At 45.6% G+C, this 18,993-nt stretch overlaps 1 protein-coding gene across 1 annotated transcript in view; it reads left to right on the top strand.

Annotated features, from left to right (window-relative positions):
• The first annotated feature begins 2,631 nt into the window (after positions 1-2,631).
• The window catches only part of KSR1 (kinase suppressor of ras 1), a 72,623-nt gene continuing 56,261 nt past the window's right edge, over positions 2,632-18,993 (top strand). The window contains exon 1 of the mRNA XM_076354798.1: positions 2,632-2,907. Within this exon, the coding sequence (XP_076210913.1) occupies positions 2,650-2,907 (258 nt within the window). The 5' untranslated portion in view covers positions 2,632-2,649. The remainder of the gene's footprint in view (positions 2,908-18,993) is intronic.

The raw sequence follows: 18,993 nt of genomic DNA on the forward strand, positions 1-18,993 counted from the left end.
CGTAAGAACAGTATATGGGGATGCTCTGTCACGGCTGGTTTTGTGGATCTGGAAAAAGGGATACACCCCCTGTGAAACCCTGCTAACCTCATCCATAAAATCACAAAAATTACACTCTCTCCCCACCCCCGTGATCACAAATGTCTGCTCCTGGTACCTCAGCATCACATCTGTTCAGTGGTCACCCTGGATGACGCAGGCTGCAACTCTGTGGGACACCCAAGGTTGCTGTCCTAACACAGCTCTGGGTGCATCTTGGCATAAGACAATGGTTCCCCTGTGGTTCAGTGTGTGCAACGCTGCCTCTTTCAGCCTTGCTACTGTAGTCAAAGCAGCTAGCTAGAATGAGAGCAGCTCACTTGCGTGTGATCTGCTTCCACAGAAGAGCACTCAGAGCTTCCCCATTTCTCCTGTGAATGCGACAGCCTCATGAACATGCGAGCCAGAGAGCAATGCTGAGCAGGGACATGAATGCATGGCGCGTATGGAGTGTTTAGTCAGCACATTTTTCCATGCAGGCCCGGAGGGCAGTCTTGTATGCTGGGACTGGAATGCTGCCCACTTATGGTAGCCAGTTAATGAGGCCGGCACTCCCAACGCAGTACACAAACACTTGCAGAGAATGCCAAGTATCTTGTGATGCACAGCCCACAATTTTCCTAGTTTGCTTTCTTATGCAATACACTAGGTTTCTTGTCTCTTAGCAAATGGATGTTCCCAGGTGGGTATACAGAGAATGTCTACAAGAATAATATCCCTGTTAATAATATTTCTCAGTTCCACAGCCACCTGTATTTGAGAATTTCAGTCTGCCAGAGTTCTACAAACTAAAATTTCCAGTGCTAAACTTCCAGTGCTCCTAAGAGGAGAGGGGGTAGATAAAGACTTTTTCACAAGGTCAGAAATATGGAGGCAATAAGCAAAATAAGTTACTTTCCCAAAACCACAGGACTCATCAGATGGCAAACTAATTAAACCCTAATCCAGCAAAGCCCTTAGTGCGTATAAAATTCACAGCATGTGAATAATGACAATGAAATCAAATACTTAACCTGACCCACATTCTTAAGAAAATTACTAAACAGCATATGCCACGCTACTTGATGCAAATGCACACAAACTAATGTGGATACCAGTATCCATCTAACCATGAGAAAAACAGCTCAGTGTCAGCTGATTTGCCCTGCTCCACTGCCTCATGTCCTATATTCATAGTTTCCCCCTTTTATTTTTGCATAAAATTCCCTTCTGTATTGCCACATGTGGCTCAGATGTAATTTTAGCTTTTAAAACCTGGTGTCAATCTAGTCCAAATTAAGGAGGCTATCTTCTTCTGTCAGCAAGATGCAACCAAATTGCCTTTCTGGATCCCTCACGTCAGATGAACAGTCCTAATTCTTCTAATAATTGGGAGATGCGTGGTTCCTGCACTGACATCTCAGTTCCGTGTGAGTCCATCAGACAGTTAGGATACGCAACCAAATGCACCCGTAATGCAGTTACCTGTACCATTTTTCTAGCATTTCCATTGCGAAAGCTGAAACCGCAGTGGTTCCACAAGGCCATAATAAAGCTCCCTTCTACTCATGATATGAATGAGCCCACATGCCTATTGCACTCAAGTGTTTATATTCACTAAAAGATGTTTATAATAATGCCCACTTCGTGTACTAGACCTGCACTTACTCTTTACTAAGTAAACGCTTATGTCAAATAAAACATGTACCTGATAGATTTATAGAACATTTGGGAAAGCCTATTTTAGGAAAACTCTCTATGGCCTTAGTAAATGACTTGTTTATAGCTAGCACTTGGTTTGTGTCAGTGTAATGGCACAGCTGCCACCAGTGTCAGTGAACTCTGTAACTGCCCATGCCACACCACAAACTCCAGCCCTAATGGCTCCGGCTGTGCCATGGCCGCAGCAGACACCCCATCCAGAAACACACAAGGAGCTTCTGTGGGATGGCACTGAAAACACGCAACGCCATTTTGATGCTGTTTTTAACCTCCAGACCTTCAGGTCCTCGTGGCATTTAATGTCTGCAGACACACAGACAGGCTCGTCTCATTGTGTTGTGCACAGCACTCCTTCCAGTGCCAAGAGGCGCGAGGGGCTTGGCTGGACCCCTCACCCACTGCGAGGGGCTGCACCCGCCAGCCGGGCCCTCACACCTCCGGGTGGGTTGGCCAGGCCCAGCACTGCCCCGACCCTTTTTCCTTCAGTGGACCGGCGCCGGGGGCTCCTCTAGGGCGAGCTGCAAGTCGCGACATACCTGCAGGAAGGCTGAGGCGGGCTGAGAGGGCGGTGAGAGGCTAAGGCGGGCGGAGGGAGGCGCTGAGGCGGCAGCTGAGGGGCTGAGGCGAGCAGAGGGAGGGGCTGAGGCGGGCGGTGAGAGGCTGAGGCGGTCGCTGACGGGGGCGGAGGGAGACGCTGAGGCGGGCGGTGAGAGGCTGAGGCGGGGGGCGGAGCAGTCACCGTCTGCGCGGGCCGGCCGCGCCCGCGGTGCCTCGCCGGCGTGCATGTTAATGCGCGGTAATTGCCCGGAGAGGAGAGGCGGGGCGGAGCGAACCGCCGGCTGCCCGCCCTCCCTCCCTGCTGCTCCCACCGCCGCCGCCTCTCATCCCCGGCCTCCCTGATGCCGAGGAATGGATAGAGCGGCTGCCCTGCGAGCCGCCGGCATGCTGGAGAGGAAGGAGCGGAGCGGTGGCGAGCCGGCGGCCGGCGGCGGCGCGGGGTCCCGGGCGGGCGCGGCAGCGCGGGGCTTGCCGACTGTGCGGAGCACGCTGCAGCAGTGCGGGCTGCTGCAGGACCTCATCGACATCTCGCTCTCCAACCTGCGCGGGCTCCGCACGAAGTGCGCCGCGTCCAACGACCTCACCCAGCAGGAGATCCGCACCCTGGAGGTACGGGGCTCGGCAGCCGCGGTGGGGCCGGAGAGGAGCCCCGCTACCGCCTCCCGGGGTGCCTGTTCCTCACAGCTGGGGGCCGAGGCCTGCCCCTCAAAGGGGCCGCCGGGGCCTGCCCCCTCCCCCGGCGCCCTTTCCCCTCAGCACCGGGGGCCGCGCGCCCTCACCGGTGTCTGGGCCGTGAGGCACCCCCTCCCTCCCTCCCTCCTTCCTCCCCCGGGTAGAGAGGGATGTGGGGGTGTACGTGGAAGGGAAGGAGGGAAGGACCTCCCAGCCCCGCTGCAGCCCTGTTAGTAGGGGGTCGGTCCCCTCCCCAGCCGGGCTGTGGGGCCAGGCTGGCCGCGGCGGGGCCCCCCACCCGGCCCTCCGCCGCTAGAAAGGCGTCCCGTGGAGCGTGGTGCTAAAGGAGAGGAGAGGGCGCGCCCGGGGAGCGGGCGGGGGAGGACAGGTGCGGGGGAACCGCTGGGCAGGCCCGTGGGTGCCGCGTCCCGGGGCGGGCGTGGGGCGCCCCGGGCTGTCAGACGGGTTCGCGAGGAGCGGGAGCGGCATGTGCTCGTGTGGTCGTGCTCCGCCGCCCCCCGCTCCGCTGCGCGGCCCTGGGGCCTGTAGCTGTGCTCTGATGCCGCTGTGAAAATAGAAGCGATGTGAGGTGGGGACCAGAGGTGACTTGAGGCTCCCTAGCAGAAGGTGGGTCGCGACATCGCCTGTCCTGGGAAGCTGGATAGACTCAGGTCTTTGGTGTTTGCTTCTGATGGTTCCTGCCCTCTGCTCCAGGCCTGTCTCTATCCCTGGCTCGTTTTCACTGATCTAATCTGATCCTCCTTTTCATTCCGTTGGTGTGGCTGACAAACAGCATCATGGTCTGGGTTGGAGAGATGTTTTGCTGTTTAGAAAGATTATATGAAACTCTTTAAGCACAAAATGTGCTGTTGTGATGCTTTGAAAGAAGCGCTGAATCTGTACACAAATCTGCATAAGTATTTACAAAGGGAATGTAGATTTATTTTTGCTTAGTTCGTTTGACCTTTAGATACTTAAATAACATTTCCTTTTACCTTGTGTGCAGGTAGTGTTGCTCTAAGCAGAGTAAACAATCCCCCCGCCCCCTTCTTTGATAGAAGTTTCATGTAAAGGCTAATGGTCCTGTGCTCTAGTCTGATGGTCCTGTGCTCTAGTCTGATACTGGAGGCTGTGGAGCTAGAGCATTGGGTCTTTAGGAAGAAAGATCACTACAACAGCATAACTGTAACAAACATATATGCTGCAAAATTCATCATGCAAGAAATGAAGGTTGGGAAAAAAATTGTGAAACAATAGGTGGTAGGTAGTTTTTGGCACAACCTCCTGGAAATCTATCGTTCTTCCTTACTTCTTCCTCTGCCTTTTTTGTGGGGTTTTTTTGTTTGTTTGTTTTATGGGGTGTTTTGTTGTTGGGTTTTGTGTTGTTTTTTTTTTTTTTTCAAATTTGTAGCACTCTTTTTCCTCCTGCCACCTCCAAATAGCATTCAAAAGGCTATTCTTTATAAAACAATATTTGTGTAGGCTTTTGGCAACCCTACTGACGGCCTTTTTAATGCCCAAACAATGTCAATCAGCATCATTTCGGAAAATGATCATCAGTATTTTGCTGGTGGACCTGTTCTAAAAGGAAACCTTTATTCACAAAGGATAAAGGCCTGCTATCATCTTCAGGTTCTTCCTAAAGAAACAAAAGCTGTTTTTAGTGATAGTTGTCGAATGTGTGCATGCATTCCTTTTAAACATTTATCTGCTTAAACAAATGGGTGCCACATTCACTGATGATCATAAAATTTATGATCAGAAAAAATCTTAGCTGAAAGAATTCTCTTTGCACGGTCCAGTATATGATTTCTCTGGGAATTCAACCAAGTACTGGATCTCCGCCAACACGTGAAGCTATGGGCATTGATACAGACTCCGTGCCCTTCGCTCTGTTCAGTTGCCGGTACCAAAATACATGTTGTCAAGCATAGCCCCAGTCTTGTGCTTAACTCTCCGCACCAGTCTGCGGTGGGTTTGTCTACAGATGCAGAGTAGAGAACCAGACGGCAGGAGATGAGGGTCTGTGTTTACTTCCCTAAGTTGTAATTTCGCATGGTACACCAGAGGGTGGTGGGCTGCAGTGTTGTCTCAAGTACCAGGTGGCCTGCCTGTGGCATTAGGTGGTGTAATTACTGTGCCTTGGTTAATGTGTCAGAAATGCGTGTGTGGTCATACGCATTTGCCTATCAGATCGCATCAGTAGAGGCAGGTGCTCCTATATTGCAGAGAGCCAGTGTTACTGATGGTTTGACTGTGGTGCGCAGCTCTGTGCAGACCGTAGGCAACTCCTCAAGAGTCAGTAGTTTAACCAGAAGCTAGGAGCTCGGAGATCTCCAGTGCTTGCTGTGGTTCTCTGGGTGGTCTTGACGAGTCACTGAATGGCTCTGTGGATCCTGATTAGGGGTTACTAGTGGTATGGTTGCTGGGCCTGCAAGCCTCATCTGTACTTTAGATTTGAATCTACATGTATCTTCTGTTCTTGTGCAGAAACTTTTTCATGGAAAAAGAATTATGAAAACTTAGCTGCATCAGTATAACTGGTAAACTGTGTAGCAAAGCCACAAGGAAATGATAAAACATGAGATAGATAAAAGCAGCAAACTGGAAGTAGGAAGGGAGCAGACTTGACTCTGGAACTTGAAGAAGTAGCTCCTGAGGCCAAATGCGAGGCTGCACGTGTGTGATTTGAAAACAGTCCAATATACTAAGTCAAAAATCAGTTTATTGATTTTTTTCAAAGGGATGAAAAGGCAGGGAGGCTTCCATAATATGATTTGTATATAGCTCATACATCTCTGAAAGTTCTGTAATGTCTAGTTTTGGTGTCAAAACTGTGAACTTAACAGGTGAAGGGATATCTGCTTGAACACAATCTTCTATATCAGTGAGCCGCAGGCATTCAGACCACCCATGCATGGGGGTGAATGCTGTCAGGTGGACATGGCTGTCTAAATTCTATACCAGCACAGGTCAGACAGCAGTGCATGTTCATTGCCATTTCTAATCCCAAGGTTAGCACAGCCCTGAAGTAAAGTTCTGAAAGTAGTTGTAATGCGAATGGAATCAATAGCCTAAAACACCAGTGCAAATTCATCTAAATACCTGTGTTATTTTATTTTTTACACTAGACATACTAGCTTGGTCCTTTTGGCACCACTTTCCTCTCTGCCTGTTCACAGCTTTGATAGCTGTCATGTATACCATATGATTCATAATGTGTGTGTGTGTGTTTCAAAGTCAAGAACATCAACCTAACTAAAGGTATTTGAGTGCATGCTTATGTCCCTCCCAATTTACTGAAATGCTTTAAGTCCTTCCTCATTCCTCTTGTGTCTAAGGTCTTCTCAAAATAAAGCACATGGTAGATAAGGATTTCAGACTGGGACCTTGACAGGTAAAGATAAGCACTCATGGTAGCTCGAATGAGTGCAGGGAGAACTTTCTGTAATACAGAAAGAAGGAGGGGAAAGAAAGGGCTATGGGAATTGCTTGCAAATAATGTGTTGAGTGTGGATGTGTTACATGAGCTGACCCTGTTTCACATGTAGAAAGGTCATTTCTTAGAAGGGCAGGGAGTTTCCCTGTAGTGGAAAGTAGATTGTGTTAGTTTGGTTATTAGCAGAGTAGGTTCTCTGATGCCACAAGGACTTGTATTTTTTTTTTTTTTTAAAGTTTTATGTGTTCTGCCGAATAAGTGCTTGAGTGTTTTTCTTTTTACCCAACGCTCTGGTATACAGCTTGCTTTCAGTTCTGTCCTAGCAGGTTTACTCACTTCTCAAGTCGACTACAAAACTGAAATGGAAAATAATGGTAATTTTAACCCATACGTAAGAGAGCAAAAAGTATCTTGCTATGTGGTAAGCATCCAATGTTAACTCCGTCCCTACGCTAATCCCTTGCATGACTCTTAAATTGGTTTTGTGAAGTTAGAAGCATATTATTTTTAGCTGTATTTCTTTGTAAAAACAGTATCTTTCTGGATTCATTTCTCTGGCTAGGAAGCTGATAATGGGACTAGACTTGACATCTGTAGTGAAACACATGAAACTTCTAACACTGCAGCTCAAGTGAGTCTCTTGGAGGTGAGGAGGAGAATACAGTCCTATGTGCTGGCTGCAGGGAAGGTTCTCTTCTGCTGGAAACAGCATAGCTGGTTTGGTAAACTGTGGGAATTGCCAGACTAAGGGACACCTTCCCTTCCCTTCCCCTGCCACTTTGAACTGCAGCAAAGATGAGGCAGGACCAGGCTGAACTGAGACCTAGAGTGTATTTAGATTGCAGATGTATTTTCTTTCTACCTTGGTTCTTACATCATAAGAGCTAACTGCAGTGTTTCTGGCATGGAAACTGCCTCCAAACTGGTTATGGTGGGAGTGTCAGGGTGGGGCGGTAGCACACATTGCTAAGATCTGCCTGCTCTTTAAGAAAAACTGTCCTCATTGCTCTTTGGCTGGACTGTGTCTGTGATAGAGACAGTCCTGGCCCTGTGTGCAAAGACCACTTTGAATTCTTCCTCAGGAATGTCTTCTGTTCAGCACCTCCAGAAAACATAACACCAGATCAGAAAGCCTGACTCCAGTTGTGCTGTGTCACAAATAAGTAAGTCTACTATTCCACAAATCAGTCTTTTATATTGGCTGAATGATACCTGTGATTAAATATGTTTGAACTTGCTTTGGCATTATCCTGATTCATTTGGCAATTTGGCTAGAAAAAGCTTATCTCTTACCAAGCAATCTCTAAGCAGAAACAAATGCTTTGAAAATGGGGGGAGGCATGAGAGGAGAGGAAGAGGAATTGTAATCGTCCAAACTTGCAGACTGGAAGTTGAGCATGTGGTACACATAAGGAAAGGAAGACTGTGTGTTTGTAAATTGGAAGTAGTGGGAGTAGTGAATTTTTCAGGCCAAACTGCAACCTGTAGCCACATGTTTGAGCCTTGTTCAGCTGAAAAGACTTCCTTTTCCAGCAGGTCTTATATAAGAGAAGACGAAAGTCTCTTACTTCATCTTATGTCTTACATACATGCAACACATTTGTTTTTCTTAAAGGTGTCTTCTTTTTTGTAGGACTCTTTCTTTTTTCTTAAATTTGTGGGCTTGTTTGTATAAGATAGGCTTCAACAGAGAGTCTGTTTGACTTGGAAGGAGGGAGAACCATATATTATTATCAAGCCTGTAGACATCATCTTTTTCTTTGTGACAATGTGTCTCTGTATATGATCAGAATTTGCACATCATAATGGAATTGAGCTCATCTCCTACCATTGATTTTGTATAAATGTTGACATAGAAAGTCAGCAGCAGTGTTTTAACTTAGCTGGAGTTTCCAAGACAAGCTCTGATGAGTAGGTTATCATCAAGATGAAGACACGACAAGGGACTCTCTTCACTTTTCTGTCAAGGTCTGTATGTACTTCTCGCCTTGGGTTGGATTCTACGATGCACTGACTGGGAAGCAAGACAGGAAGTATCAGAGTAAGGCTTTGTGTTGCCTCTGTCTCTCTAAGACTGCTTGTGTTGTGGTCACTGGATTATGTTAAAACAGAATTATTCCTCAGAATATCTTCATGCAGAGTCAGCTTGGAGACCCTTTTCAGCAACTGAACTCTAATAAAGAAGTTCAGCAGAGCCTGGAGTTGAGACCTTTGTACATACGTACACACTAATAGGAACTCACAGTCTGTCATGCCAGACAAGCCTCAGTCTCCGCATACGATTTCTGATGTTTATTGCATGTTCAGAATTGAAGTAGCCCGACTTGAACCTCAGCTGTATCTAGCTAAACTCATGGATGTAACCAAGCTTGCACAGATACCACCTGAGCAGAACTTGGTCTGCTACTCAAGTTCAAATGCTAGCTATTAACTGCATTTTACACAAGGAAAACCCCGATTAGTGTTACAGCTGCATACTAGTGACAAATTTACAGCTATGAGTCAGCATGGTGGTACACAAATTTATCACCTGTTTTTGTTCATAAATAGGAACGCTTAACAAAAGAAGTCATGTGACACACCAAATTATTTAGGGAATAGTTATGCTTAAAATGATATTTCCAGCATAGACCGTGGAATTTTTCAGGTGCTTGAGGGATAAACCCTCACTTTTCCTTTAAGGCTAAGATTTCTTATCCTTATTTTCAGCCCATAGGGATTTTTTTTTTTTTTTTAACTAAAAGGAAAATTGTAATGAAAGCAAGCCTGGCTATCTCTCACTGTTTTGGGGGTTGGAGAATGTATTGGCTAGATTACTGCTGTGGTGAAAGGCACAGAATGATGTATAGCTGACACCACCCAGAGATACTGATTCAGACATCTCTTAGACTTCCCTCCCTGCTCATTTCTCACTCCCGTGGAGTAATCCCACACAGTCAATGCTACCAGCAATGCAGTGTTGTCACGGCTAGCAAATTGGGGTAACAGAGGCTCTTTGAGTCTGGAAACACACCTGTTACAAAAGAAGTGGGTAGTTCTTCTGAGACATAACTTGTGAGCAGTTGTCCATAGAAATGTCGTGGGCACTCCTCTTTCTTGGTGGGAGTCTGAACCTAGTCGAAGACTAGCTTGACATGATTAAGAAACAGTTTGGCAATCTGGCTTGGCTTTGACTGCAGCTATTCCTTATTGGCATAGCTCAGGTGATGAGGAACTGTACTGCTGATAAGGTGGGAGGACAACTGAGAAGCACCAAAGTATACAGGTGGTCAGATATGTCTTTTGCCTTAAGCCAGAGCTGCACAGCGCTCCTGTGCTATCTACAGATCCCAGAGGCATATCCCAGCCCAGCTGTACTTCCACTGTACGCGCTGCAAGGAACATGAAGTAATCATTGGTGCAGCTGTAGTGTTCACTTGTACCTATGCTAGTTGACAGTTGCTAGTTCTGTGTCTGAGCTCACTGTCTACGTTGTAAACCTGCTTTTTGCACGAGCTGTTTAAACTGAACCCTGGAGCATTCCTGAGGTGGAAACTCAAACCTTAGCTGAGGCCCTAATCTCTCTGGGCATGTGTGTATCACAGCTCAGTCTGGTAATAGATGTCTTTTGTTCGTCTTTCTCTAAGTGCAGCACATGTATCTTCAGTCTGAACTATTGGGGCTGTAGGTAGATGGAAGATGCAAATCTCATTGATCTTATGCACCTGAGCTCAAGACTGTTCAACTAGCAACATGACCTATACAGTGATGCTTTAAATTGCTGTTGAAATCAATGTGGTTATGCGAGTGCACAGGAGATGAGGAGCTGGATAGTGTTTTTTTCTTCCAAAAAGTGAGTGGGTTTGTTTTGTGTTTTTTTTTTCTTTTTTTTTTTTTTTTTTTTTTGCAGCTGGCTGCAGAAGTGTGCAAGTTTAGCCTAGCAGAGGGATTGTGATGTTCAGCATAGCGGGCAAAGCACATGATAGCAGACAGATATTAGTGTTAGTGTGGAAAAGACTAAAACAGAACTCAAAGCCAGAATATTTACTTGCTTTGGCTCTGTTTGAGCCTTTTCAGGCGTTATTCAGGATATCATTCAAAATACCTAAAATTACTTGTTTCCTACAAAGTAAAGCCACAATGGCAAGTAAAAGCAGACAGCTTTTCAATAGAACTCTCCCCACCTAAATATGGGCTGTGAATTTTGTAGCTTGACTAGCAACACTTCTGGTCAGCCAAAAGTGATTCGGGGAAGGGGGTGTAACAGATGGTGCATGCAGAATGTGTGCTTAGATGGCTGTGACTCAAATATACTTCCCATGCTTTAATGAATGAGAGGAAAAAAAGAGACAGCTTCCTGTTGTGTTTTTTTTAGCAGTGATTTTCCTAAAAGGAGAAAACAAGGAGTTTCATGCGTTTCTTCTGGTTGTCCTTGGGGAGGTGGTTAGAGGGACAGTGTTGGGGGCTGGGGCTGAACCCTGTCGCAGGCCCATGGCATCCTCTGTCTAAGAAGAAGATTGGTGACTCCTTGTAATTGCTTTGCATTTTTTTTGTGTTGTCTTCTGAACCCTCTCCCCTTAGACAGAGATAAAGGATTCCCTGGCCCATCACAGTGCAAAACAAGCCACTGACCAGGATGTCCTAGTTTTAAATTTCAGTGGGGAGACTCTGTCTTGATGCTCTACGTTTTAAAGGACTAATTCCAAGTCTGCTGAGACTCACCACTGGGGCTGTGCCGTGTTCGCATGTGTCTACAGGGAAACGCTAGCTTGCCCTAAGTTAGGGCAGTGACTGTCCAGAAGGCAGTTGAACAGTAGTTATTCTTTTAATGTCAGTGTAAATGGAATTACAAATATCCTCTGCAGAACTTCCCTGGATATTTGCTGGTATAACTCAGACAACAGTCGCAGTGAAGCTGCTTCGTGCCCATTAGCCATTCCCTGCCTGCTTTCAGGGTTCTGCAGGCAGAACTGGACCCGCTGCCTCCATCTTGCTTTTGGTACTTTTAAATTTGGATTTAAAGTTAAAATATAGTTGTCTTTTCTCTCAGGAATGTATTATAAAGTGAACAGAGGCCAGGTCTCTGTCATTCATTTTCTGCCTAGAAAGAAAATCTAATTTGTACTGTGTGCATCTTGGGGAAGTAGAGAAGAATAACAGGACACTTAATTAGTAGAATAAGGAATCATGCTTTGATCGGGGGCTACAGAGTGCCTCTGATATGATGATTATTAGTTATTCCAAATGGAAGAGCTGTAACAGCAGAAGCTGTGAGATCCACTTAAGAGCAGTGATTAATGTGACACCGAGAAGTCTTGCTGGGATGCAGCAGATCCAGGCTCTGATCTGGTCTGATCTGATGCTGCCGAAACAGGTAATTGACCACAGTTTTCGGAATGCAGCCAGGAGCCTCGGGTCTGGATCCCTGAAGATCTTCAGAAGCCTTTTGCGAGTAAGTTTAACAGTGCAGGCAAGCACTTTTCCTGCCCAGTTCTACTCTCCTTATATGCTTCTAAAACATGGGTTTGTTGATTTATCAAAGAACTTTCACTTCTGTTTGAAGCAATCTAAATTTAGAAAGGAAGTCTTGAGCTTCTCATTGCTGCTTCTGCATGTGGGGCCTATTGTTGAGGCTTGCAGATTCCAGTGTGAGGTTTTTAGTTATTAATGATGCTGAATAAACTGGAAAGAAGAAATAATTAATATATGTTCTACAGATTGAGAACTTCAACCAGGCATCACCGCTAAAAGATATTAATAGGGGAGGTAAATGGATCTGTCAGTAAGTACAGTTACTGGAAGATGTGTGTCAGTGCCCCTTATAGTGCTCTAGGAGAACCTTTCCACACCTGTTTCTCTACCCATCCTTAAAGCATGGAGAATTTTCTAGCAACGATTTTCATCTTCCAGAGCAGTGTTTTCTTCTTTTTACCTTTAGAGTAAGCTAGAGGACTAAATCCTGCTTTAGGATACAGTTGCATAGCTCCGCTGAAATAAGTGGAAATAGTTAAGTTTTTGTTGCTTAAAGCTTCCTGACTTTTTTAGACATCTCCCTCTTAAAAATTGTTCTTCATTTGCCAAGCAAAACATTTCAGTTTACGGGCCTTTTGTCTTTCTGAGCTGTGCTGGTTTTGGCTGGGATAGAGTTAATTTTCTTTGTAGTAGCTAGTATGGGGCTATGTTTTTGGATTTGTGCTGAAAACAGTGTTGATAACAGGGATGTTTTCGTTACTGCTGTGCAGTGCTGACACAGAGTCAAGGCCTTTTCTGCTCCTCACCCCACCCCACCAGCGAGCAGGCTGGGGGGGCACAAGAAGCTGGGAGGGGACACAGCCGGGACAGCTGACCCCAACTGACCAAAGGGATATTCCACACCATATGGCGTCATGCTCAGCATATAAAGCTGGGGGAAGAAGGAGGAAGGGGGGATGTTTGGGGTGATGGCGTTTGTCTTCCCAAGTCACCGTTACGCGTGATGGAGCCCTGCTGTCCTGGAGATGGCTGAACACCTGCCTGCTGACGGGAAGCAGTGAGTGAATTCCTTGTTTTGCTTTGCTTGCACGTGGGGCTTTTGCTTTACCTGTTAAACTGTCTTTATCTCAACCCACAAGTTTTCTCACTTTTACCCTTCCAATTCGCTTCCCCCCATCCCTCTGGCGGGGGGAGAGAGCGAGCGGCTGTGTGGGGCTTAGTTGCCGGCTGGGCTTAAACCACGACATGAGCAAAACTGAAACTTGCCACAAAGTGAAACATTTCTTATGAAGACTTTTAACTTTAACTCTCCCACAATTTCTGTACAGTTCCGAGTGCCTCAGACCAGCACCAGCTAGTAGTATCAGACTCTTAGTGCAGGTGCAGATCATATGCAGTGTTTTTTTTCCCCTCGTTTTAGTGAATTCTGGAAGCTATGGTCTTGTCTATTGTCCCTTGTTTTAAGGAAACAACTGACTAAAATACACAGGTATTCTTATCAGGAGACTGGTCCGTTTGGGGAGGTTTGCATAGGCCTTCAACCTGCTCCCTTTGGAAAAAGAAAAGTTTCTTTTTTTTCTTTTTCCTTTGAAACACAAAGGTGTCTGTAAGCGCTCTGGAAGAGGAAGGAGGTCATAGTGTTTAAGTAAGCCAAGGTGAGCACAAACACCGAAGACTTTTAGCATTTGCTCACACAACTAAGCTGGGAGAAACCCCAGAGTAGATATCAAAGGGCTTGTCAACCCCATTTGTATTAAGCCAGGATATTATGTGTATTAAAACTGGTTTGGTCTTGCTTTGTGGCTCAAGCGTAGTAGAACCACTGGCTGACTGCTACAGGCCTGATTTAAGCACTGTTGTGTTGGTGGCATTTTGTATGAGTAGAATGAGGCAGAGTTTCTGTGGGACACCTCTCAGTGCACCCTAAATTCCTGGGCCATTTGCAGTCATGGCCAGTAACTTGAGCAGAGTCTGTGGAAACTAAGGTTTGGAGGGAGAAAGGAGACCTGCTGTAAGCCCAGGTCTTTAGCTGCTGCACTGAAACACTGAGACTGCATTTGTAGGAGAAGATGTTTTTTATAATGATGTTGAACACACCTCTGTAGCAGCAATTACCTATTTGCATCTAACTAAATGGGCCTTACCAGTTATCATCTGCCAATCTAAAACTGGAGGCATAGCTAACTTAGCAAGAGCTAGCTGAATACTTCTACTAGGGTGACACTAATATTTAGTTTTTGATTCTTATGGAAAACAAAATCTACAACACTATTCTGCTGCAAAGGCATGCTCCAGTTCACTGATGTGTTCTTTCCTTATTTTTTTCTACTATGTTATTCAAATTGCCTCAGTTGCCAAGAATAACTAGTTTGTGGTCTGAGGCAAAGAGCTTTGAAGTTAATGGACACCTCGCAACACAAGATTTCAAATTGAAGGTAGTAGCATCTATCCCTTCATTTGAGTGAGAAATGAGTACTTTGGCAGCAGCAATGCAGTGGTGATGCAGCACTGCTTTTAGCTGAAGTCCGTGGTAGCGTTAGAGTGCTCCTTGCAGCTCCTCTCTGTAGTCGAGTCGAACTGCCTTTGCCTTGTTCCGTAATGAAGGGGCATATCCTGCCTGTAGCATTTTACTAACAGATTTTTCAGTCTCCTTTTGAACTGTTGTGCCAAGAAGGGTGAGTTGAGAGAGACTTAACATCTGGCTTCAAGGCACCCAGTTTTTTGTGGCAGCACAGGGAAGAGAATGCAGAGCTGACAACTACAAGATATTCCTTCTTAAAGCCACGTACAGAAGTTACTTTGATTGTTGCTGTGGTAGTCAACTTTGTGATGCAGTGGAGCAACTAGGAGCTGTTTGGAACAGGGGGTGAGGAGGACTGAGGAGAGGAAGCATCAACCAGTGCTGGTGGCTCAGGTGTCTCTGTGATGGCATGCCTGGTCCTGCAGGAATTGAGCAGTAAGAGCTCTGAAACATGCTGACCACACACTGTTGCAGGTGCTCTTGGCAACAAAGTTCAGGGTTAACACACTGCTGATGTACAGGTCTTTGGAAAGAGAAGGGATGTAAAATGCCTGTTACCTGTCTAGCTCCAGAGGCCAGGTTTTTTAACCCCTCACCTCACTGACTTCAATATCTGATTAAGGCAGCTGAAGTTCTGACCAGAATGCTGGCTCTTCCTTGCAGGAGTAAAGGCAGGCCCCTTTCCAGATAGACTGGAAGCGTGCACGATGCGGGAGCCTGAACTCTGTGGCAACAGGGACCTCCGAACTGCCTGAAGTGCGTTGGGGCATCGTTCTCATTGTTAGAGACTACTGCTGTATGTCAGGAGAGCTTTGAGCAGGCTGCTGGGGAGCTCACAGAAGCACCCATGCTCATTTCTGGCTGCCTTTGTTGTGCTAACTTAGCTGGGACTAGCTAAATCCTTCTGCTAGGGTTAACCTGCATCTTCTTTCCAGTTCTCTTAATGCAAAATGCTTCTGGTTCTTATCTTTCCCTGGCAGGACTCCACTATGTACCTTCAGCGTAGGGAATCCTGCTTGTGCCTGCAGTGGGTGCGTCATACCCCTTGCCTGTCTCTACCCTGCAGTAGTGTCTTTCTGGCTGCTCGGCTTTCTGCCTTATCACAAGGCTTTGTCCTCTGGCTTAAGCATTGCGGACAGCCTCTCTGAGGCCCCACAGCAATAGCCTGACTCAGCAATTTTGCACAGTTCTGTCTTGATCTTTCCTGCAGCTGTAAAACCAAGGTGCAGGGGGGAAGGGGAAACAAATGAGGAAACGCATGGTCTGATCCCTGCCCCTCCCCTTCACTCCTCATGGATCCTCTACATAAATAGGCTGGCTCAGCCCTTTCTGTCTTCCTGTATTCCTGACAAGGAGCCTGGTGTGAGGTCTCTTCCATACCAGGCATGGCCCCTTTATACTGCAAAGTCTCCATGTTAAAACTGTATTTTGCAGGGTGGGTTAAGCAGCATGGTCTTTGTCAGCTTTCCTGACAAAGCCTCAATGGTGTGGGAACAGTATCGGCAAGCACTGCAAGTCTTCGCATTGCTAGAATTCTTTAGAGTTCTTCTAAATGCTGAGCCTTCAGCCCCTTAATGCAAGTAGCAGTGGCTCTGAGATTTATCTGGCCTCAAACTTTGGGGCAGAGGACATGGGGAAAAATTGGAGAGCCACCTTGATGGGTGAGGGATTTTGAAATTTATCAGCAAAAAAGGCTCATTTCTGTGGGAAAAATTATTTTGAGAGTTTTTCCTCTAAAAGGTCCTGGTACCGCCTCTTTTTGCAGTATTGGCATATTAAGTAGTTCAAAGCGCCTTCTGTTCACGGAAGAGTGTAGTATGATTTCCATGCTGCTGCGCAGATGGTTGCTGAGTTGTCTAAGGGTGAGACTTTCTAAAGTGCATTTAAGGTCAGGAAGGTCATGATAGGCATTCTGGGAAAGGTACTTTACAAGTTAACCTGCACAGCAGCAGTTGTGAGAACTACCAAGGAGAGGGTTGAGTTTTGCAGTGTTTATTTTTGAAGTGTGAGATAGTCTAACAATTTTCCCCTTAACAAAAACCGGCATGCATCCAATCCCGATGTAACTGACTGCAAATAGATTGCAGCTTCTGTGAGATCAGTGTGGATAACATGGCATAGCTTTGCTTTGATCTCATGTAGCTGCACCAGAATCACATTTAATTACTTTGAAAGCCTGTCTATGAGCAATAGATTCTCTTACCCCAACTGGGATAGACAAGCTCAGAGACTAAGCTGAACCTTCACTTCTGCAACTAGTGGAAGAGTTATTGTTGTCTGTCATCTTCTGAGGTTGCAAAACAATGGGGAGACCTTTCACAGCTTAAAATCTGAGGCTGTGAGAGATGGGCAGAAAGAGACAGGTTGATCCAGTGGCTAGTGTCCCTGCTCAGGAGGGATGGTTCAGTTCTCATGAGCTTTCCAAGTCACTTGGGCAGTTGCTGGGGTACAGGAAGATTTTTTTTTTGTAAAATGAGAACAATGGCACTTAATACTATCAGAGCACCCCTCCTTCACCCATCATACTGGTGACACAACACACACTTTCACTCAAGAGGGTTCAAATCCTTTTCATGTAAGGATTTAACGTAGATTCACGTGAAATAGGACCTATTTGTTTTAGCTAAGGGTCTGACCCCAAAGCAGGAAGCATTTCCTGTTTGGTCTCTGACAATTTGGGGATCACAGTGCCCTGCCATTGCCGTTGCATGTGCAGCAGCTAACTCCCAAGTGAATGAGTGGAAAAATCTCTTTCCTTAATGGCTGTTGTCCACTTGAAGGGCTGTCTTCCAAATCTGTCTAGAAATGGTGTGGTTGGGTACCTGCCAAATTTTGATTTTAATATCTTTTAATGTTGCTTTCATTTCCATTTTTGTTTATGCCTTTGCTGTTGGGGAATGGGGAAGGTAGTTAGCAATATATCCTCAAAAGAAACCTGTTCCCAGGTGCTGGCAAATTGGGCTATAAATATGCATTTGTGGCTGAGGGCTGGCATGAACTCTATGAGGAAGGGATGATTTATTTTGGGTATTGCATCCTCTAATGTGGGCTTATATGGGCAAGAGCTATTCTTCTGGCTGTCTGCATTGCTAACTTGTTTTAAAAGTATTGAGGATTATATTGGAGCAGTTTCCACTCAACTTTCTGCATTCAGCCCAATCCCTATATTTACCATAACTTTGTTCTGTTACTCAAAAAATCAGTTCAGTTTTACTGTGCCCAGTGACAGGGACCCAACCTGGAGGTGTGTATCAATTTATCCCAGCCAGAAATAAGCATGACTTCTAGGCCAGGGTATTTGTCTCTTCTGAAACTCCACAGCATGTCTGCTGCTTCCTGGCTGTCCAAGTTTGACCTATTTGTGGAATAGGATTTAGGGCCTGCATTGTGACATACCAGTAGTGCAGTCTGTAACATGCTATAGACTGTATTTATTAAGATTGTAACATTACTCCTCTTTAATGGCAGCTGAGAGACCTTAAGCAGTGAAACCTCATTCAGACATGAGAAGGAGAAGAGAGGCACATCTTTAAGAGATGAGCCTTGATTCTACCCTGGGCTGCCCTTCAGCTGATGGAAAAGAAATGCCTTATTTTCTGGGTCTACCTCACCGGAAACACAGTAGTGTTAAAGCAGCATGCACGTGATTCATGCCCTTCTTATGAATTGTACTCCATTCTACAAAGTACAAAAGTCTGTATTTTCTTCAGTAAGTTCTTAGTTTCCAAGCAAAACCTTGAACTGGGTGATACACATTGAACTTTGGGGCTACTGTAGATTTATACTTAACTCCCTCATGTTAGGTTTATGTACATATCTGTTCTTGGGTGTGAGGTAAGAAATAGAACTCTTTCCTTCCTCAGAGGCTGAAAGGCATGGAGAACATCTGCTGTGAGCTGTGTTCCTTTATCTTAAAGCACATATGATTTGCAGCAAGGTAGTTATTATGTTCCTGTAATGTATTTTCCAACTATTCCGTAATCCACAAGACATATCTTTCACAGTACAGAAGATACACAGCTTTAAAACTAATGGCCTTGCAAAGTTTTATAGTATTAGCCACCAAGTACTGTACTCATTAATGGCTTGATTGCTACCAACAGTCCTCTATACAGCCTTTATAAAAAAGGCTGCCAGTTCTATGACTCATGCAGTTCCTAACTTTACCTGCTGTCTGCTGTTCATCACTAAAAGATGCAGTAAACACTTTCTAACCTGGCTGCCTAAGAGATTAGGTACTTACTCTACAGGTGCCCAAATGCTACTCATGAGGACAGCCAGTATTCTTGCTGTCACTTCAGATGCCCAAAGGCAGAATGAAGGAATGACCTCCAGAACAGCCAGCATCAGACAGGTGGAGATCACTACAACTCAATACAGATAAAGGTACCTTTTTCTAAATTATTTTCTCATGTTCTGATGAGCTTCTACTTGCCATCTGCCACTTACACAGTCGTCATATCATTATCTGTTCTTTCAGAGAGAATTTAATTAGGTCTTCTTTCAGTAGGTTTTAATCTAGAGTTATGGGGTTGCTGGTAAATTATTTACAGCCGTATCACTTGATGGAACACTTGGTCTGCTAAAGGTATCAAGTAAGTGACTTATCTGT

The sequence above is a fragment of the Aptenodytes patagonicus genome, chromosome 17 (genome assembly GCF_965638725.1).
Source record: "Aptenodytes patagonicus chromosome 17, bAptPat1.pri.cur, whole genome shotgun sequence".
Lineage (NCBI taxonomy): Eukaryota > Metazoa > Chordata > Aves > Sphenisciformes > Spheniscidae > Aptenodytes > Aptenodytes patagonicus.